The 21,447-nt window shown below is 34.9% G+C and overlaps 5 protein-coding genes across 9 annotated transcripts; 2 read left to right on the top strand and 3 right to left on the bottom strand.

The window, feature by feature from the left end:
* Nucleotides 1-1,752: 1,752 nt before the first annotated feature.
* Nucleotides 1,753-6,201, bottom strand: LOC18097091 (uncharacterized). 5 transcript variants are annotated; one of them, XM_052451575.1, is made up of 7 exons: nucleotides 5,781-6,201; nucleotides 4,538-4,581; nucleotides 4,362-4,445; nucleotides 3,905-4,005; nucleotides 2,967-3,122; nucleotides 2,037-2,092; nucleotides 1,753-1,945 (listed from the first exon to the last, which is right to left on the bottom strand). In XM_052451575.1, the coding sequence occupies exons 3-7, from the start codon at nucleotides 4,438-4,440 to the stop codon at nucleotides 1,870-1,872; spliced, it is 468 nt and encodes a 155-aa protein (XP_052307535.1). In that variant the 5' UTR covers nucleotides 4,441-4,445; nucleotides 4,538-4,581; nucleotides 5,781-6,201; the 3' UTR covers nucleotides 1,753-1,869. The 5 variants fall into 5 exon arrangements, with proteins under 5 accessions (XP_052307535.1, XP_052307538.1, XP_052307533.1 ...); XM_052451578.1 differs by lacking the exon at nucleotides 4,538-4,581; XM_052451573.1 differs by having other exon boundaries at nucleotides 4,362-4,544; nucleotides 5,781-6,200.
* A 1,506-nt stretch (nucleotides 6,202-7,707) lies between these two features.
* On the bottom strand, nucleotides 7,708-8,895 carry LOC7497548 (ABC transporter I family member 20). Its single transcript, XM_002303680.3, has one exon. It carries the CDS (start codon nucleotides 8,858-8,860, stop codon nucleotides 7,871-7,873), a length of 990 nt encoding a protein of 329 aa, XP_002303716.2. The 5' UTR covers nucleotides 8,861-8,895; the 3' UTR covers nucleotides 7,708-7,870.
* Nucleotides 8,896-10,533: 1,638 nt separating this feature from the next.
* LOC7465373 (transcription factor MYB86) lies at nucleotides 10,534-12,094 on the bottom strand. Its single transcript, XM_002303679.3, has 2 exons — nucleotides 11,855-12,094; nucleotides 10,534-11,700 (listed from the first exon to the last, which is right to left on the bottom strand). Exons 1-2 carry the CDS (start codon nucleotides 12,024-12,026, stop codon nucleotides 10,847-10,849), a joined length of 1,026 nt encoding a protein of 341 aa, XP_002303715.2. The 5' UTR covers nucleotides 12,027-12,094; the 3' UTR covers nucleotides 10,534-10,846.
* A 5,491-nt stretch (nucleotides 12,095-17,585) lies between these two features.
* LOC7465372 (pentatricopeptide repeat-containing protein At5g66520) lies at nucleotides 17,586-19,571 on the top strand. The gene has a single exon (XM_002304573.4). The coding sequence runs from the start codon at nucleotides 17,843-17,845 to the stop codon at nucleotides 19,136-19,138; it is 1,296 nt and encodes a 431-aa protein (XP_002304609.1). The 5' UTR covers nucleotides 17,586-17,842; the 3' UTR covers nucleotides 19,139-19,571.
* A 146-nt stretch (nucleotides 19,572-19,717) lies between these two features.
* LOC7465371 (peptidyl-prolyl cis-trans isomerase FKBP13, chloroplastic) lies at nucleotides 19,718-21,304 on the top strand. The gene is made up of 4 exons (XM_024598134.1): nucleotides 19,718-19,768; nucleotides 19,895-19,948; nucleotides 20,207-20,413; nucleotides 20,672-21,304. Exons 1-4 carry the CDS (start codon nucleotides 19,718-19,720, stop codon nucleotides 20,849-20,851), a joined length of 492 nt encoding a protein of 163 aa, XP_024453902.1. The 3' UTR covers nucleotides 20,852-21,304.
* The last annotated feature ends 143 nt before the right edge of the window (nucleotides 21,305-21,447 follow it).

Below are 21,447 nucleotides of genomic sequence, written 5' to 3'. Positions count from 1 at the left end.
TTTTAAATCACATAAAACAAATTTATTCAGCTAAAATTAAATTCATAGTTTTTTTTTTTTATTTGATTTTGAGATGAATGTACATGCTCCTATACAGCTATACTAAGAATAGGAAATAATAACAAAGAGCATTAATTGTTTGAATAAAATCTATTTAATTTGCATGAATAGATATCTATTAAAATATGATAGCACATATCACCATCATCATTCCCTTCAATTTGTCCAAACCATTCTAAGGTAATGAGAAATAATAACTAGAGTTCAAGTGATATATAAATTAGACATGTAGAAGAGTCCTTCCTGCTATACAAACCATGTCTCTTGATCGACTAGGATTTATAGTATTTTTTCAAATAATTTTTTGTTTTTAACAAGGCTCAAGCCCTAAAAGGATCCAAAAATAAATTCGGGTCCAGGCTCCGTGGCCTGGGCCTAGTGCCGAGAGTGCAACCTAGCACCTCTTAAGGCCAGACTTGGCATCATGAAAGATGGAACGATTATAAAAGATATCTTCTCCTAGATGCCACCACCCACAATAGCCAAACCGCCACCACCCACCATGGCCAAACCAGCATCAAACAATGGCCAAACCATCATTGAAACCTTCCTAGCAACACTCCAAATGCAAGCAAAAGATCAAAAAGCCTTTTTGAACACAAATTAAACACCCACGTACATATACATATATAACACCATCACCCACCACGGACATAGTCCATGATCAAACTGCCATCAAAACCTCATTTACAACACCCGCAACAAGGGTAATGTGCCTAGCAACATTGAAGTTGGTGCCGACATCAATGATAACAATGACAGTTTTAGTAACAATGATGATGTTCACCTAAGCTACAATAACAATGACAATGTTGGCAACCACTCTGCAGCCAACCCCGCAGCCTCAACCTTAGCCTCCTACACTTCCACAGCCACCACATCACCATATCCAGTGCCAGTGCCAGTGCCAGTGTTCTAATTTGCATATTCATAATTGAAGTATGCTAGTAGGCATTTGGGCATGTCAATGGTATTCTCTTGATATAGAGTAGTTGTTTTGTGCAATGAATGAGATTGACACAACATGCATGAGTTGAGAACAAACATTAGGCTTCTTTTTTTCCTCTTTATTCATCTACCTTTTGCCTCGAAAGGACCGTACGGGAAAAAAATTCTTAACACTAACAAATTGCCCTTAATTGGCTATCACAAAGAAAAATCCTTAAAGACTTTCTCAATAACTACTCATGGAGCAGTTTGCCTTTATTTTTTAAAACTGGATCCAATGGACCCTAAACAGAAAAGCACACATGATAAAAAAAAACAAAGAGGAAAAGGGGGGAATCTACATAATAATCTGAGAGGGAGAGGGGTGGGCTGCTTCCAGCATGACTAGGTGGAATTGAAAATCCCTTAAAAAAAGTGACCAGATAGCTGAAATTCACTGCAAGTTCGTCATTATCTTTTGCGAGGCTTCCAGACATTTTTTGTGTTATTTGATTTTTTAGATAACTCACGCAATAAATCCTCATTGTTGCTTATCCACAAGAATATCTCAACCTCCCTACAAGATTGAAATGAACTTTCCAGCTATCACTCAACTCATGATTTTAAATAGAGGAAGGGGTGGGGGGGGGGGGGGGGGGTTAGTGTTACCTACCAACAAAATTATTATGATAATGCCAAAATAAAAATATATGCTCTCTTTGGGTCAGGATCCAATTACTTAGTGAACTAATTGAAAGGAGAACATTTTGTGCCTCATTACTGCCATATTAATTTAGAAAAAATGATTCTTTGATATGTTGCTTCCCATTCAGGAGCACATTATTAAAAGGATGTCCACAAAAGAGTAAAAAGAATGGCAAGCTAGGAGCCAATACTAGCCAATCCATCCATAGAGCTGGCCAAGAAGTACTGGTCGTCAGACTGAAGTGATACCATACTGGAGATTCAAAAGAAGGTAGAAGTTATATAAAATGAAAGCAAACATTAAAACTAAAACCAAGAATTACATGTTTTAGAAACCCACTAACCAGCATATAGATGAAGGCATAAAAATAGTACGAGAAGAGTACATGTTTCCTTTGACCTGCAAAACATCACATCCAGGGTATTTACCATAATTTCACTGAAATGAGCAGTTCCAAATGCTCAAGCTCATGTTCAATGCATCACACAAGAGGAGAAGTTATTGTGTAAAACAATTGCTGCAGGAAAGGAAAAGAACTGAAAAGGAAAGAAAGCACTATTCATCTGAAATCATCAAGTTCAAATATTGCACAAAACAGAATTGCTGCAATGACCAAAATTTTCACAGACTAGCTCTTCACTGAACAAAATAAATACAAAACAAAACAACCAGCTGGGAAGTTGCCACTTGCTTCGCTGTAGGAGGAATACAATGCAAAAAAAAATTAAGAGCGAAATTCCAATGATATTGATCTCTCTATGATTTAGGTTTTATCTAGCAATATAAAAGTAAAAAAAAAATGGCACGGTAAAATTGGGATCAAACCCATGAACTACTGCTATTGACCTTGTTTTTTTTTTTACCAAACTTAAAAATTTTATGTTTTTAAGTTCATCTATTTCCTAATAATAGCACTTCACTTCTTTTTTTGAAAACTTTAAATGAAGTGCAATAAATATGAGAGAGATGATCCAGGCATACCTTCAACAATTTCTTACTTACTCCCTTAATTTTTATTTTATTTTTTTCGTTTCACTTTAACTTGAGGTTTTGAATGGTGAGACAAATTTAACACCTGACTCAATACCTGTGTGCTAATGCTAATTTTAGTTCTATTGGTCTTCGTGACTCCTAGACTAGAAGTCAATTTATTTACATGATATCATACTCTCAAAGTTCCATAATATTTTTCTAAGATGAATGTTCACTTCCAGGACTACTTGGCGACAAATTTGGTGCCTGCAAAATTTATCATATCTAAAGGATTTAATACCTCAAACCATTGTTTACTAGAACTGGGACCTTGTCTGCCCAGTGATGAATAAGGTATTCTATGCCTTATAAGTCTATCTGGAACCCTTTCTTGTTTTTCACGAACATCAACTGTCAAAATTGCTCCATTTATTAGCCCACATAAAACAACATTCCCCTGCAGCAAAATAAAAAACAGATATATTTCAGATATTGTAGGCAATTGATTGACAAAGAAAGTCTGTAGTGACAAATGGCAATAATCCTTTGTAATTATGTTCCGTGTGCCTCATGATCTTTAAAATGAGATTAAATTTATGAGTGAAATAATGGGCAGAAAGCCATGCAGATTACTATACCACTAGCAGCTGGAGATGTCCGCAAGCCAACCTAAACTTTAGAAATAGAATCAATTTCCTTTTCCATCATTTTCAGCCTGTCAAGCTGCTAAACCACAGATATAAATGCAAGATGGCAACTTTGTCCCTTTCGTCTACCCATCAGATAGCAGCCCTTCTACGGGTTCTTTAGGTAGCATTTAGTTACTGTTTTAGAACCGAAAAAACAGAGACAGTAGAGACAGGAGGGGCATCTCTCTCATGTACTTCAGAAGTACAAAAATTCCCTCCAAGATTATAACACAGACAAATTTATAAATTTATTTTATGTCTCTGTCTTTGTCAAATATATTTTTGTCCCCACACTGTCTCTGTCTCTTTTTTCCTAAGATGGTAACCAAATGCCCCCTTAGAGAATGATTCACTTTGTGGATACTGAAAATTTGACCAAATAAGTCCGGTTTGGTTTTAGCTCGAGGTTCAGGAGAAAATATGCTTTATCAACTTATCAAACCATTTTCACTTCTTTAACAATCATAGTACAGTCATGTGAGATGATAATGTCCTGGTGGCCATGAAGCAACTTAATGCAGGTGTTGTACCAAAAAGATTAGAATGTTACCGATGGATCGAGCTGTTGAGACAAAACATCACTTTTGCTTCTACACACCCATGATGCCATTCCAGTTTCCAAATTGACCAGGGCAGCTCCCAGATTTGTTCCTGTAACAGCCAAAATAAAAAAAAATGTTAATTCATGAAAATAACATAGAATTAATGTCAATGCATTGTAGCTATCCCTGAACTCCTACCAAACTAATCATTAACACCCAGGTGGTCAATTATAGATACAGACTGGGACTGGCAAGTTTCTATTTATCTTTTTAAAGCATCAATCTGAATGAGAAAAGAACTAAACTAAACCTGATAGCATGCAAAACTCCAAGACACGGTTTTCTAGATAAGTTCTATTTCCTGACTCCAGAGTAGTGAACATAACACATATCTAAGCTAATTTCAAGACTGATAAGCTACAATAAAAACAAGACAGGAAAAAAAAAGAACAAAAGAATACTTGCCAATCACTGCCTGACTTGAGTTAGGATTGCAATCTGCAGTCCAAATGGTGCAATTGAAAGATGCAGCCTTAAACAGCATTCGACCTATAGCAGAACTTGAATCAAAATTGACTGGTTCAACAAGGTTAAGAATATAAACAGATCATCCAGATGTCTCTGATCCGAGAGTAGCTAACCTGTTTCCTTAAATTAAGGAATTACAAGTGTGAAATAGAATTCCCTGCTTTCATAACAAAACAGTAAATAACAAGTATGATAAGTGAAAAGGGAATGGCTAAAGCAAACAAGATGTGCCAAGAGTAAATTGGAAATACATAAGTTACAAAGACGACCAATTTAAAAGAAAACACTACAGCAAGACCCAAATTTGACAGAAGGCCATACATGCCCGCTACACCCAAGGAGATCTCTGCATCTTATAACATTGAGATTTCCAGGACAGGAAATGACAGCTTTTAGACTGGTAAAAAAATCCTGCTAATTAAGGTTGACGGCACCCAAGACAAACAAATATGTCAAATCTCCTGAACAATCAGGACAGTGAAATCAAACATGGGATAAACAAGTTCAATTGCACATATATTGAGTTGTGATTTTTAAAAGAAAAACCATATGTACATGTAAATTAAAAGCAATGGACAACTAATTTAAGTACAGCATGAAATTCAAGATTAGGAAAGTTACTCACACCATAAAATTTTTTTTCCTCCAATCTCTTTGTCTACCAAACTATTGGCTTGGGAGCAAAAAATGCAATATAAAATGATGGAAATTCTATCTTTTGCCACACCATTTTGCTTTCTTTATTGAGGTGAACACCACAACATTTTACTAGTGAGCAACAACTCAAGCTCTAAAACTGAAAGATCACGAACTTTCGTACCTTTTTGGAGCATTTCGAATTTATTAAGTAAAAGCAGGTTCTTCTTAAACCAGAAATAGCATAGCATATGAAACACATGCACGAAGAGAAAATAATTGACCAATGAAGTCCCAAAATTTGGGAAGTGCAAATGTTACTGAAAGAAAGAATGGAAAGTGATAAATATGCCAAATCACCTGAAAGGGGTTAGAAGAATTGTAAACGATATAAATAAAGTAATTGATTTTATTAATCCTTTGCTTCTCATAATACTCGTGTATGAAAAGGCATCCAATTTTGATCAATTACGACTAATGTGCACATAACCCTCAGTCCTGCAAAGCTAGGAAGAAGGAGCAAGTATTGGAGTTGAGATTCTACCTTTGCCATAAAAGAAAATGAAAAGCAGACCTAATGTAGGAGCACACTACTGGACACAATGCAATATATGTCATCAAAGGGTAAATTTTGCTAGGCAGCCGAAATATAAACATGCTTGAGGATAGGGCTTAGAAGCTGTAGTCACCAAGCCACACACACACACAAGAAACACTGACCTGGGTATTGGCTGTGGATGGTTCTTGAGCATTGTTTGTAGAAGAAGAAGAAGAACCCGGAATTGAACCTTTAAGAGGGGAATACCGATTCTTCTCTTTATCATAATAAAACCCCAGAAGTTCTGCCAGCAACTTATTACTATTAATAACAAATCAAATTAAGAAGAAGAAACCTTGTGGCATGCTTTCCCAAGTAATAAAGAACTGTCTTTGTGAGTATGTTCTTCGTTTGTTTGGGCTGCGGAAGAAAGAGAGATCAAGGGAGAAGCAAGCGATTGGTAACGGCGCTCTTAAAACAGTTGCTGATGGTTATACGTAGCCAATGTTCCATCTCGGGCGGTTGGTTCGAGTTCGACCCCAGCTGAGCTACCTCGGAAGTAAGTAATAACGGAAACCCCGTTCAGGTCGTGTGGTGTTGGATCGGGTTTTCCTTGCGTTGGTTTATACAAAGTTATCAAACCCAATTTGATAATTGACTTGGTGAAGAAATTGGGTTTTGAGTTACATGAATTGCTCTAGATCAATTTAAAAAATTAATTTTTTTAAGTTTTAATATTTTATATAAAAAAATTAAAAACAATTCATGTGGATATATGTTATACATGCTGTAAATAACGAAGTTTAAAATATTATTTTAAAAGGTTTTTTATTTTCTATTTAAAAAATATTATGATATTCTTTTAAGTTGAAGTATTTAAACCAATTTTTTTTTATTCCACATTAAAAAAACATAATTTTTTTCTTGTGAACATAGAGTATATATACTAAAAAGTTTCAAATCTCATATTAAAAAAATAATTTTTTTCTTGTAAACATAGAGTATATATATTAAAGGGTTTCAAATCTCACATTGATAAAATAAAATATTTTTCTAGTGAATTTTAAAAATGATTAATAATTAACTAAAAATATAAAGAAAAAAAAGGGAGTTTCTAGTTAAAAAAAATATATATTTAAAAAAAAAATACTAGATTTTATTGGGTTGCTTGGACCACGAGTTGACTTTTATTTTTTATTTTTATTGGTCTTTTAACTTTATCCAAATTGCTCTATCTACTAGGTTGATGAGGTTCTGAATTGACAGCCGGGCTATCTGGATTTAATATCTATGGGTTTACATGAAAGAACATTATATTCGGTTTAATACGACAACTAAATTGAATAATTGTTAGACTGGATTGAAGATTATCTAAACCTCCTAAAAAGTTGTGCCTCTAAATTAGTTGTTAGATGTTGAGAAATATATTTTTTTCAAGAATTATATGAATAAGTGGTGGAAATTATGATAGAAGAAAAGGAACTTGTTAAATTCTTATTCTTTTTATCTTTTAATTCCTTACAAAGAATATTTACCAACATAATGGTTCGTTAATATTTTTTCATTATTTTCTTAAAAAATGAAAATTTTATGAATGAAAATCATGATATTACCAATAGAAAATTAAATATTAGATTTTTTAAAACATTATAATAATATTATCAATAATTTTGATTTTCTTCATATTGTCTTCAAATATTCCAACAAATCTATTAACATAATCAAGCTGTCAAAGAACCATCTCAACTCAAAAGCTTAAACTCTTGGGTGAGGTTCCAGAATATGATTTATATTATTCTCTAACACATCCCCTCAAATGAAAGCCCTTTGGACTTGAAACTTGCATAGGCCTACATTACTTTGTGCTTAATTTTTTTATCAAATAAATAAGGATGGTGAGATTCGAACTCGAGACCACTTGGTCATCAAGGCTCTGATATAATGTCAAAGAACCATCTCAACCCAAAAACTTAAGCTCTTGGGTGAGATTCCAGGATATGATTTATATTATTCTCTAATATTTTAGTGATAGAGTGATTATGGAGATTTTTGTTCACGATTTAATAATAAAATATTCAAAATCTTCATGGTTTATTATTTTTTTTTTTGAATAAGATGATGCTATCTATTATTTTGAACATCGTTTTTTATGCTCACTCAACAAAGACTTGAAAGTAAAAAAGAGCAAAACGTGTATGTATGAATACTAATTCCCAGCTGTATAAATGTTGATAGCAAGCAGATCTCTCATTTTTTCAATTGAATTTATCTACTATCTCAAAACTCTGTTTGAGCTCAAGAAGAAGTTCTCTTCACCCGCAATGGTGGAGTGCAGCCTTCCTGCAGCCCAACCATTGTTCATAACACGAGCACCAACACGAGCTGGATCACCGGTCACTCGACTTCCCTCAACCTGCTTTTCATATTCTGGAAGACCTCCTGCCTTTCTCTCTTGTCTTCTTTTCCTCTCCTCATCTCTTTCCTTCCTCAGCCAGCTCTCCACTGTTCTCATTAGTGACAAATTACTAGTCTCTTTTATTTTGGCCATTGGCATTGCGAATTGCAACTTCCCATGAGCAACATACAAAATATGCGTTGGCCACTCCTCCAAACCATCAAATATATGTGTTGCATAGATAATTGTAGCACTTCGCTCTTCACATTCCTTTCTTAGAAACTTCAGAAGGTCAGCCCTTGCTAGCACATCGAGGTCAACCATTATCTCATCAAGAAGAAGAACCTTGAATGGCCTCAGGAGACCCATGCAAATTTGCACCCGCCTTCTCTGGCCATCAGAAACCTTGTGCATCCTCCATGACAGATCAATGTCCAATACCTTGATTAGCTCAGCTCTTCTTTGAGGATCAATACCTGCCACCCCAAATATCATCTTCTCCGCAGAAATATCCATTTGTATCGGAACCTCAAAACCAGCAAAAGCAACTTCTCGCCTCCACTCTCCTCCAAGATAAGAAAGATGTCCAGAAGAAGTTAAAGCAGCAGTGTCGTGAAAAGCAGACCTTCCTAGAACACGAACCATTTGGGGTTCCACCATGTGTTTTCCTCCTAATATCTTCAGAATTGTAGTTTTCCCAGCGCCGTTGGATCCAACAAGAAGGCATCGATCACCAGAATTGAGGGTGAGAAAGAACTCATCGATCAACGGTTTGGACCCAGGCGGTGGGTGACCGTCTATTCCTGGGTACGTGAATCTCAAGCCGTTGATATCTATTGTTGGTTCTTGATGCTCCATATCGCCCATCACAACAATCTGAGAGAGCGGTCTCTGTTTTTAATCTTCATGGTTTATTGTAATGGATGAAAAGAAAGAATTAAAAAAAAACCTCTCTGGCTGGTGGAAATTTCATATTGTACGTGTTGTTGCTATTATTAGTAGTCGGGCCCTCACACGAATATTGGTAATAATTTACCACACTAGCTAGTTGTTTTTACACATGTTGCTTTTTATTAAAAAAAAAATTGTATGAATGAGCAGCACTTCTAGAAAACATTACACATATATTTGGGAGGAATCCAACCTAAACCTATCTCAGATACCTTTTAAGAATGGTGCTAATCAAACACAGATATATGATTTTTCAAAAAATTCAACGACAAGACTCAAATATGAGACATTAATCTTAGTTTTATTGTTCAAATCATAGCAGGTCTCGAGCCATAAAAAACCAAAGATTTAATGACCCAACATAACTGGAATGATCTATTAGGTTAATCTAAATTCTCATGACCCAGCATAACATAATTAACCTAGATAAAATCTAATTTTTTATAGACTATATTCACGTGGATTATTTATTAATTTTTTGATATGGAATACCTATACTACACCTTATACCTCACATTTATTTTTTATAGTTTATATCCACATAAATTATTTTTTATTTTTTCGATGTGGGATAATTATACTATATTTCATGCCTCATATTTTTTTTATAGCCTACATCCATATGAATTATTTCTTAATTTTTAGATATGTAATAGCTATAGTACACCTCATGTTTTATATTTTTTTTATAATCTACATCCACCCACGTGTATTGTTTCAAAACTTTTTCATATGAGATATTAAACCTCAAGTATATATTTTTTTATTTTTCTAGGTTGATCCAAGTTACTTTATATGATCTGGGACTGAGCTTTTTGGCCGAATCAATTTTAGACCGGGATTAACAACTATGAGTTCAACTAAACCTTTAGGAGCTTTTACACTTGTTGTTACTTAAAAACAGTATGAACCAAAACAATCTATTTCTATTCTGATAATTGAAATTGATAAAAAGAAAATCATTTTAGAGAATGATGGTGAAAGAACCTGTATATAATTCAATAGGTACTGTAATTAATCTGTGAAATTGATGACGGAGAGGGAATTCAAAGTGCAATCTTGAAGAATAATTTAAACATAGAACCCAAAGTCTTCCCTCCCTAATATTTGCCAAGGCAGTGGCATTGATCATCATGCGTCATTTTTGGTTTGAATGTACAGAGCCCTTAATTTAATTAATTACTTTGTAGCTAGCTAGAATGGCCGGGGTAAATTACCACCAAACTACATAATTAATTGACAGCATCATGTCTCCTTGAATAATATCGTAGGTTGTCTTTACAAGTCTTTGTTGTTGTTTTGGTGGACAAAAGGTCTCTGTTTTTAAAGGGGAAACAATACTTTTTGTATAAAAATGGCCCTAGCTCGGTACAAATCGTTATTTTCGAAACGGTTTTAAGCATGAAATTACAAGATATATTAATTATTTTCACAAACCATTACATAAATTAAACATGAGAAAAGAAAATCCAATTAATTATAATTATATTGTGTTCATCAATGTATTAAATTCAGATCCTTTTAAGAAGTTAGGAAACTGTAAATTAAAGATTTTCTCATAGAACAACAAAACAAAGAAAGAAGCTAGCTAGACACAATGATTTATATTATAAAAAAAAGGGGGGAAATTAACAAGAGAAGGGACGTCACTTAATTATTGGATACAAATTTACAAAGCCTTCTTCCGTACTACTCCATCACAATCCAAGTTACAGAATTAATTAGTCCACCTGGCTAGAAACTATACTCAAAACAATAATACAAGAAAAACCCCATTGCTTTAACTCTTCATAACGTCTTTCAGAATATATTACGTACTACTACTTACCAATACCATTCACAAGCATACCAGTACTAGTTTGAAAAATTTCTGCAGAGTGAAATCTCTCATCGCCGCACCAATCACTTTTTCTCTTGCAAGGCCCATGAATTCCATGCAGGTTGAACTATGGGACTAGGGTTATAGTACATCCCACAAGGCAATAGAGTAGACTCCACAAAATCAAAATCGAAGGTGGAAGTTTCAAATGAAGCAACCATATTCTGCCCAGCACCTATTAACTCATTGGTCTTCTCAATCGTTAATTCCACTTGCTGTTCTGGCTGCTCTTTTTCAGATTTTATGGATTGAATGAGTTCATAGCCACCAGCCCACATGCAGGTCTCATCTAGCATGCCAAACTCAGATGGATGTGAAGTAGAAGAGGATACAGGGACACTTCCGATTGAAGACTTGCTTCCAGACTCCAAGAAAGCTAGTGTATTAGGGTTTTGGTATTCACATGTTGATATGGAAGAGAATTTGTGCAACAAGGGGGGATATGGATTGGTATCAGGAACTGGGGGAATCGTAGGGAATGGAATGAGGGGTGCTTTCATATCCATTGAAGTATCATTGATTTGTGAATCTACTGTGAAAGTTGAGGTGGTTTGTTGATGGGAATATTGATAAGAGATCAGTTCGCATGCATTATTGTTATTGTTATGTTTGTAATTGTTAGAGAGGAGATTATGAGTTTTTGGATCTAACCCTTGTGCAATGAGCTTCTTTTTGATGCACGAGTTCCAGAAGTTCTTGACCTCATTGTCAGTTCTACCAGGCAAATGCTTAGCTATTTGAGCCCATCTATTGCCTAGCATTCTGTGAATCTCAACGATGATACTTTCTTCTTGTGCAGTAAACGAACCTCTTTTGAGATCTGGTCTCAAGTAGTTTATCCATCTCAATCTACAACTCTTTCCACACCTTTGCAGCCCTGAAAGAAGAAGCCTCCATTAGAAGGAAAAGAAACAATACAACGGGGGGGTTTGGCTTTGAAAGAACAAGAATTAAAGACCACTTCTTCATAAAAGAAAAACAAATAAACGGATCAATTAAAGAGCACCAGAGTGTGTGCGTGTGATCAGTACCTGCTAGCTTTGGAACAGAACTCCAAGAACCATGGCCATGGGTGGTTATATATTTTATTAGCTTCTCGTCTTCATCTGGAGACCATAACCCTCTCTTGACCTTCCGTTTGCTGCAGCATTGGTGGCCCGTCTTATTTCCCAAACCCTCCTGCATATCATCACAGCTCACCATTTAGAATTTGAGGGGGAAGGGGGTGCTTTCCTTCCTTATATGTTCTTGTCCTCCAGGTTTAATTAAATGCTTACCTCTCATGCACCTTTATATAAAGGCAGTCTCCCCTTGTTAATTTTGCATCGTACGTCTATATGCAAATTAATATGGAGAGGGAGGGAGAGAGAAAAGGTTGTGGAAATTTAACTTTGGGTGTACTCATGAGAGGACCACTGGTCTCATTGAGTGTCTTGGAAACTTCAAGTGTTGTTTTGAACCATTGCTCTCGACTTGATTACTACTTTCCTTTTAACCAAATAAAAAACATGTTACTACTAATTATTGGGTTGATTAGTAATTTGACATAATTAATTAGTCATCACAAAACGTGATACTTGAAGAAGCAACATACTTGTATAGCACATCTACTTTTAAGTATTTGTTTACTCAATATATCTTCATGTCTAATTAAGCTAGCTGTATGAAAATGAGTATGGGTTCTGAGGATGATTGATCTATGCAGATATTTTTCCTCTCGTTGCTTTTTAATCATGTCTTTTCCTTCCAATTTATGAAGAAGTTTGATGCATGCATATTGTTCTTGGATACACACACACCGTTCTGCTTCATTTTGCACTAGCTGAAATGTTTTCGTTGTGAATTTGTTGATAACCCACAATCCCTTTCCTGCATGCTTGACAAATTCAATGAGGAAGTAGGGCATTTTTTTATGAATTACGAACAACTGTTATACTTAATAGATCGAAAAGGTATCAAGAGTCTGTAGAATCAGGAGATTTACAAACAAAACAAGAGACCCGTGCGGAGTTAGAACATATATAAACTAATAAGTTGACAAGTGATCAAGTTAAGGAAGTTTGGTTTGAATTTAGTAAAACATAGGTGCAATGGAGCTGTAATGAATACTACATAACTAGCTAGCTACAAAGACCAAACCAAAAGTAATGTTACGCCATTGTGAAAAGGACATAATTACGGAAGTTGGGGGATTAATCATAATATGGCCATTTAGGGAAGACCTAATGATTTAAAGATAAGCACATCATTTCTTGCATCTAAATTCAACATGAAAAAGCCCTCCACCCAGAGTGCTGTCTCCTTTTTTCCTTTTCAGAATATAAAACACACACTACATATGCATATACACACACCTGCTCATATATAGATGTTAATAAATATAGTAAGCATATGATACCCTTTCTTCACTCAAACAGTTGCTTGAATGTGAGAATTTCTTGGTGTCAACGAAGATCATTATGATTGGACATGTCTGCTTTCATCATTTTCACCCTTCGCTTTCCTTGTTTTTCCTGTTACAATTTATACCTTTCAGGGGAGAAAATCACGTGCTAAAGCAAAGCAGCAACGATCGAGGTCACAAATAATCTAGCACACAAACTTTAGGAGAAAAACCTGACCATTCAGCCTTTTGGGTTTCATTTACAATATCTTTGTTCATTTGGTTTCCCTCTAATATAATCATTGCACTTAATTAAAGCAGGTTAAATCTTTCTATAATCTACAAAGCTTCTTTCACTCTTTCGAGAGGTGGAAGTCAAAGTGTCCTATATATATATATATATAGATGTTGTCAAGGCATGGTTCGGAATTCGTCCCCCGTCCTGATTGATTTTGTGTTTGGTAAATCGTCATTATTATATATGAGACTCTATAATTAGACCCTAAGAACTATATCCTTAGCTAGGTATAAGCAGCCTCCTGTAAATAAAACAGTGAGACGTTGTTAAAAGCTTTCTTTTAATTGTTGATAATTAAGTGGGCAAATTAATCACCCAATGCTCAAGTGGTAATTAAGAGCAACTGTGTATGACTAGCTAGGTTCGTTAATAAATGTAAGCCAGTAAGTGTCTCTAGCTCAATTTAGTGGGGCATGTATACATAGATCATAAATATATATGGAAATCAAACTTTTCCTACCTTAATAAAATATATTGAATGAGCAACAACATGAATTAGCTTAGATTTTTAAATTCCCCCCCCCTAAAGGAGGCTCCAACTCGAGATTTTTTGAGAGCAAAGAGACATTAATACCAATTGAGTAACATTTCAGCTAACATTTAGTTAGTTTGTCTAAGAGAATTAAGTAGAATGTATAGGATAAGGCTTTTAGGCTGTTAATGCCTCTCAATATATTGAGGAGTAAATTTCAAAAGTCCACCCTGATCTACTTATATCTGGTTAATTACATCTTCCATATATCTTGCAACCTTGTGTATATATCACATCATTAGTTTAAACCTGATAATTACTAATTACATCCTCTATATATCAACACAAAAGTCAGTAAAATAGTATTAATTTAGTGGCAAAATAACGGGAAAATAACCATATATATATAAAACCCATTTTAAGGGAAGCAAGGAATGTACGTAGTGTCGATGGGAGGGTTTTAGTTTCAAGGATCATTTATGAGAATGAAAGAGAATATTTGTTATAGATTGAACGAAAACTAGCTTGAAGGTATAGTAGCAGAATATGCGAGCATATATAATTAGCTACAGATATACGTGAAATGTACGTGATTATACAAGCAATATGTTCACGTAGACGTGACCCAGATAGCTATATATGTCTTAGTTAAGCACAGAAAACAGATAGCTCTGTTCTGCATCTTAGATGTGTGTTTGGTATTGTAATAGTTTATGTGGTTGTGATTTGAAAAAAATTATTGAATAAAAAATAGTTTAATGTGTTTATTTAAAAATACTTTTGAAATTGAGGTTATAAAATAATTTTAAAATATATATATTAATATATATTGATGGTTTTTAATTTAAATATTGTAGATTTAACTATTGTTATTACATCATTAAATAAATAATATTTTATATAAAATATTTTTTATTGTTACATTAAACTATCTACAATTCCATCACGTATGAAATACATCCGACAAGAACTACAGTTTTTTTGGTTTCTTAAGCGCGCAACAACATCAGGTAAAATATAATCAGGAATAAAATTGGGATTGCAATCAAATTCTGCAAATGTTACGCCATCAAGCGATCTCCGTTTAATTTATGTAGTGTCATTGAATAATTTAAACACTAGTTTTTTGAATAAAACATAATTAAAAATAAAAAATAAAAAATAAAATAATTTTTTTTATTTTACTAGGTCGGACCCGGTTTAATACATTTAGTTGGACTGTACCTGATCTGGCCGGAATAGTAGAGACATGTTCTACTGTTCACGTGAACAGTAGAGTCACTCTCCAATGTTCACTTAAGTGAACAATGAAGAATGATTCCTCCACGGAAAAAGTAGCGAAGAGCTGCTTTGTGTCACCCTGCGTTTCAAATATAACTAACAATGAAGTTCATGAACAGTAAATTATGTTTTAATTGTTATCAAACGATTATTTCCTATAATTTATTTTAAAAACAGTAGTAATCACGAAAAACAAACATGCTCTAACCTCCAAGACTTAGGCCTGACCACATATCAAAGAGGCTAAACCACAATATATAGTTCGAGACCTGCCCTTGGTTTTTGCAGCAGTCAATTAAGCTCGGCTTTTTTTGGGCTAATGCTGAAGGAGTGGGGCTTGCATGTGGGGGGGCACTGCTTTTAATTTGATGGTTAAACTTCTAGATAACAAATTCAAGACGATATGGACCACCGTTCCATCATGAAATCTCAATATCTTTAGATTAGAGTTTTGCCGACAACTCCATGATTATCTCTTTTTAAGTTTTTAATGATCAAAAGCCAAACAAAATTGATTATCCCGGCCACTTGTCAAGCCATCAATATGTAATAAATCCTTCTGTAGCCGCCCCCCACCCCACTAATTCTGTGTCTCTGTCTCAAAATATCTCCCATTTAATGTGGTACGTAAGTATGGCTAATTATATTTCTTAGACGTCTTTATTTATTTATAATTAATATTCCTATAAACTCAAGGCAGTGTCGTAAGATGTTATTGAAAAACCTTTTTTGATTTTAATTAGCAAATTGGTGTCATTTTCCATGATTAACCCATTCATTTATCCTCTCTTTTCTTGTTATCGGATGTCTCCGAAGGGACAGCCCATTGATTTATCTCCGTATTTCAACATTCAACAAGAATGTTCATCTCATTTTTTTTTTTTTGATTTACGTGGGGTGTCCGGGCCAGCTTACACGCACCACGACTATTCCCCACGGCCCACTGGACACCCTGCAAGCCCAGGAGCAGGTAAGGCACCGCGGGGGTGACAGGCGTGCACATAGAGGGTCGAACCCGGGACGGGGACGGAACAAGTCACACGATTGACCACAGCAGCTAGACCCTCAAGTGCTGTTCATCTCATTTCTTGTTCGTACGGATCACATAGCGTTGTCCCTTGTCCAAATAGCGTCAAAAGGATACCAGTAACCCGCGCTCCATTGCACGTCAAGTTATTTAATTTTTAACATAAAAGAAAATACACCGTACAAAAAAATTTAATTACATGAAAGTTAGCTCGTGGATTTAAAATCAATCAAAATAATTAATAAAAATATAATTTAATTTAAAATAAAGTTTTAAAATGATACTTTTTTTAATATCAAAATAGTAATATAATAGATCGATTTGGATTAACCCGAATAAATCTGTCAAATTCATGATCCAAGTCACGTAATCATGATAACCTTATAAAAATTAAATCAAAATAAATTTTGAAGTTTAATTCTCAATTAACCCAAAATAATTGAAGGATGAAATTGAAAAAAAATAATTAAAAAAAACAACAACTTGAGTCAACCAATGTTAACATGTCAAACACGCAACTCGAATAATAAGATTAAGATAACCTCATAGAAAATAAATCAAAATAAATTATAAAACTCAATTTAAAATCAACTAAACATTGAAAGATAAAATTAAAAAAATCAATTAAAAAAAACTTAAGTTTACTTAAGTTAATTTGTCAAACTCGCAAATTAGATCATGAAACTAAAATAGTCTTGTAAAATATAAATTGAAACAAATTACAAAGCTAGATTCATAATAAATTTAATATTGAATAATAAAATTTTAAAAAATAAATTAAAATAACAAATAAAAAAACATTCTTTATGAGTATCTGCGAGGAGTTAAAAAAAAAACATTTCCTTACAATTTGAAAGCAGCCATTTAAAAAAACTAAAACATATAAGCCTGGATTTTTAAAAAAAGTCAAGCGCTAATGGGTATAGAACATCAAGCCGACAAGCCCCCTCGCCTGGCCTATTGAAAAGACCCCAAGCGTTTATGGGCCTAAAAGGATAGTTATTGTAATATATATATATATATATATATATATATATATATATATATTAAAACTTTTATTGTTAATACTGTAAATTAGTGTAATTTCACTGTTTACCTAAATATAAATTATTGAAAATCAGAGCAGTATAATAATGAAATTGTTATTAATAAAGAATTTTTTAAGCATGCAAGATAGAATTATTATTTTTATAAGATATATTTGACATTAAAAAATGATTAAAAACAAAATAGTGGTTGGATTTTTTTAAAACTAGAAGATACTGATTTATCTGTCAGTACATACACTTTTAATCGAGAAATTTTTTTAACTTTAAAAAAAAAAAAAAACAGTTAAGATCGACGAAGAATCAGTCATCCTCCCAACCTACTTAATTTTGTTTTTAACTCATCACTGGGTGATAGCTGTTTCCCAACTCGTTTCCGCTGATTCGATGCCTGTATCTGCTTGTGTTAAAGCAAGCCAATGGAATTATTGTCATTTTGGTTTCGACTCTTCTTCATCCATGCCAATTGCACTGTTTTAATGGAACTAAGCACCACCACCACGCAATGAGCCATGCTAGTTCCTCTCTCACACTTCCTCAAATCCACAAAATGGCAAATCCCCAGAAAAAGCTACAACACATGGGTTTTAGCCATAAAAAACGCCTCTTCTCCTCACAAAGCATTGCAACTCTACACTCATATGCACCGCCAATCCATACCTTTTGATACCTTCTCAATACTCTTTACTCTAAAATCATGTACCCATCTCAAGAACCTCACGATAATTCACCACTTGCATTCCCATATAATCAAACTTGGCTTCAATACACATGTTTATGTTTCCACTTGCCTCCTGCATGCATACGCTGTCATGTCGTTTGATCAAGCGTGTGATTTGTTCGATGAAATGCCTCAGAGAAATATAGTTACATGGAACACGATGATTACTGGGTATTCAAGGTCAGGGAGTATCAATAAAGCACGTTCTCTTTTTGAGGCTATGCCTGTGAGGGATGCAGCTTCATGGTCCGCCATGATTACCTGTTATATTAATAATGGGTTTCGGGATCAAGGGTTGTCATTTTTTCAAGAAATGATGGCTAATGAGAACCCAAAACCAGACCAAGTGACTGTAGGTTCTGTTTTATCGGGTTGTGCACACATGGGTTCTCTTGGATTGTTAGCTGGGAAATCAGTTCATGGCTTTGTAGTGAAGAATGGGTGGGAGTTGAACGTGGATATTGGCACGCTTCTTGTTGACATGTATGCCAAGTGTGGATTCTTTAAGAATGCTGTCTGGGTTTTTGTTTTGATGCAAGAAAGAAATGTCTCGACTTGGACTGCATTGATATGTGGTGCAGCGCAACACGGCTTTTGTCAAGAGGTGTTATCGTTGTTTAAGATGATGCAAGAAGCAGGTGTTAGGCCTAACGAGATGACTTTCACGGGGATTCTTAATGCCTGTGCGCGTAAAGGGTTGATTGAAGAGGGTCGCAAGTATTTTAAAATGATCAAAGAGACTGGTTTGGAGCCTAGAATTCAGCATTATGGATGCATGGTTGATATGTTTGGTAAGGCAGGGTTGTTAGAAGAAGCTTATGAGGTTATTAAAGAGATGGAATTTGAGCCTAACATTGTCATCTGGGGTTCCTTTTTATCAGCGTGCAAGATGCATAAGCAATTTGACATCGCTGATAGAGTGATAGGGCAGGTCTTGAGGGATATAAAACCAGAGAATGATGGAGGGATTTATAGTCTTGTATCTGATTTGTATGTTTTAAATAAGAAATGGGATGATGCAGAAAGGGTGAGGAACTTAGTGCTTAACCAAAATGTGAGAAAAGCCAGGGGCTCTAGTTGTATCTGAAGTGGATTACTGTTATCGAGAGCTCAGTTTTCCAGTCTTCAGGCAGCACATAAAGATTGAAGAACTGTGCGCTAATTAATGAAACCGCATGCTGATTGTAATGGGCTTACTGTCTCTTGTTCACAGAGAGACGATCGCATATTCTTGATTTCCATCTAACCTCGTTTCAATTCTTAAAATTCTTGAGTCAACAGAATCTCAGAAGATGAACATGGGCAGTGGGGAAGAAGAATTTTTTATGCTTCGTGCTCTGTCATTTGTTTTGGATAGTGACTAGTGAGAATTCGAGGTTTACTAACCTTTGCTCTTCAGCTTGGATCCATAAATCAGCTGGACTTTTAGTGTTATTTACACATCGATATATTCATATATACTTTTGTTTGGGATTTTTCATTAAATCAAGGTGAAATAATCAGTTCTACTGGTTTTCTTATCATAATTTCGAGGTAGGTTTTGTTTGTTTTCTACTCATCAAGTAGATCAACGTGGACTCGAATCTTTTTCACTTGCATCTCCCTTGAAACTTATTGTCATCAAAGTTGATCTGATTTGGGATTCTGGCAAAACCAGAATGGGAGAATGTCATCACAAGCTAGCACCAAGGCTATAACCAGGATGTTTTTGTTTGTCGCATGTTCTTTTTAGCAATCAGTCTCTCCAAAGATATTGTGGTTTTATTTACAAGACAGAAATCTATCACATCAACGTTTTAACACTGGGATTTCTGGCTCTGCTAACAATATCTGAGGTTTACAGACTGTTAAAGGAAATTATGGTTTCACAAAATGTGCTTCATTAGAAGCTTATCCTGTAAAATATTTCTTCTGATTGTAAATTGGACTGTGCTTGAATCTTGATAGCTTTCTTTTTAACAGTTCCACCACTAGACTACTGTTTCAAGAACCCAATTCTGTTTATCTCTTTCAAATTTCTGGGAGTGGTCATTTTCAGTTGGGAATTACACTCCCAGAAATCTCAGCACACCCAATATAACACTGCCCACCAACAAAAGCACCAACTACCGAATTCTCCGGCCACCATCAAGAAAACTTTTCTCAACAGCCTTAGCTGAGTGAAAGCCAAACTTTTTTCAAGAGAAGAGAAGTAATTGGTCTTGGCTTCTGCAAAAGCTTCCTTGATGTTATTTTACAACTACAGCTCAGAGCAACAGCAGAAGAAGCTCCTTGTGAACTAACAGTTGCTCCTTCCGGGTTTGCCTTCTTCGAAAAAACTGTGGGCACTGGCCCTGAGGCTGTCAAGGGACAGCTCATTAAGGTAATTGTGAAATTCCTTCCTTCTTCTTAGCCATTTCAGACTTCAGAAGAAAAGCAGGCAACCAAAATCGTTAGTTATGTCCACAAGTTTTTGTGGGCAGGCACCGTTTGGCAATTTTTATGAGCTATATAGTATATACCATCAAATTTGAATCACACCTAAGCCGGTTTTAAAACTTAACCATGTGATATATTGGAGATTTGCAGTTTTTTATATGCTTACCCGGGTACTTAATTATGTGGATGAACAAATGCACAGGCACATTATGTCGGGAAATTGGAGAGTGGTAAGATTTTCGATAGCAGCTATAATCGTGGAAAGCCTCTCACGTTTCGAGTTGGGGTTGGTGAGGCATGCCCATATAATTTCTCGAAACTTTATGCTGTGCCTGTGGGGGGGAACGAATTAAATGATCAATTTGTTCATCTTGGAATATAAAAATCTAAACTTTATGCTGTGCCTGTGAGGCATGCCCATATAAACGCAAGTTGAAGCTCCCTCCAGAACTGGGATATGGCAAGAGAGGGGCTGGGTGCAAGGGAGGTAATTAGCATTCATTATGTTTCTTGACCAACATAGCTTGTTTCTATTGATGGCATCTGGGCTTCTGTTCATTGGAAAGGCTTGAAAGTTGAAGCTTTGATGCTGCTCAACTGCCCTTTGAAGGTTGTATTTGATAAATTACAGTATGGCTTCATCAACTAGTTAATCAGGAAGTTGTATGAGATTTTGGTCGAGCTGAACTTGTCAATCAAAGGCTGGCTTTTTGTCTGTCTGTTTGTTTTAATTTATGTATTTAATCAGTTCCACCTTTCTATTCAGTGGAGATGTTCGGCATTGCTGCAACTATGAGAAAAAAAATTATTATTATTGATATATTAATTATTTTTTGTATGGAATTGCATCCTAGTTATTTCATTCTCAGGAGTTATATGGCATTTTTTTTCAGATTTTCAAGATTTCTATCGAAAATATAAGAGTTGATATTAACCTGATATTAGATCCATATGTGTATGTAATATGCTTTTTAATTG

The sequence above is a fragment of the Populus trichocarpa genome, chromosome 3 (genome assembly GCF_000002775.5).
Source record: "Populus trichocarpa isolate Nisqually-1 chromosome 3, P.trichocarpa_v4.1, whole genome shotgun sequence".
NCBI classification, from domain to species: Eukaryota; Viridiplantae; Streptophyta; class Magnoliopsida; order Malpighiales; family Salicaceae; genus Populus; species Populus trichocarpa.
This window is presented reverse-complemented; position numbering and strand designations above follow the sequence as displayed.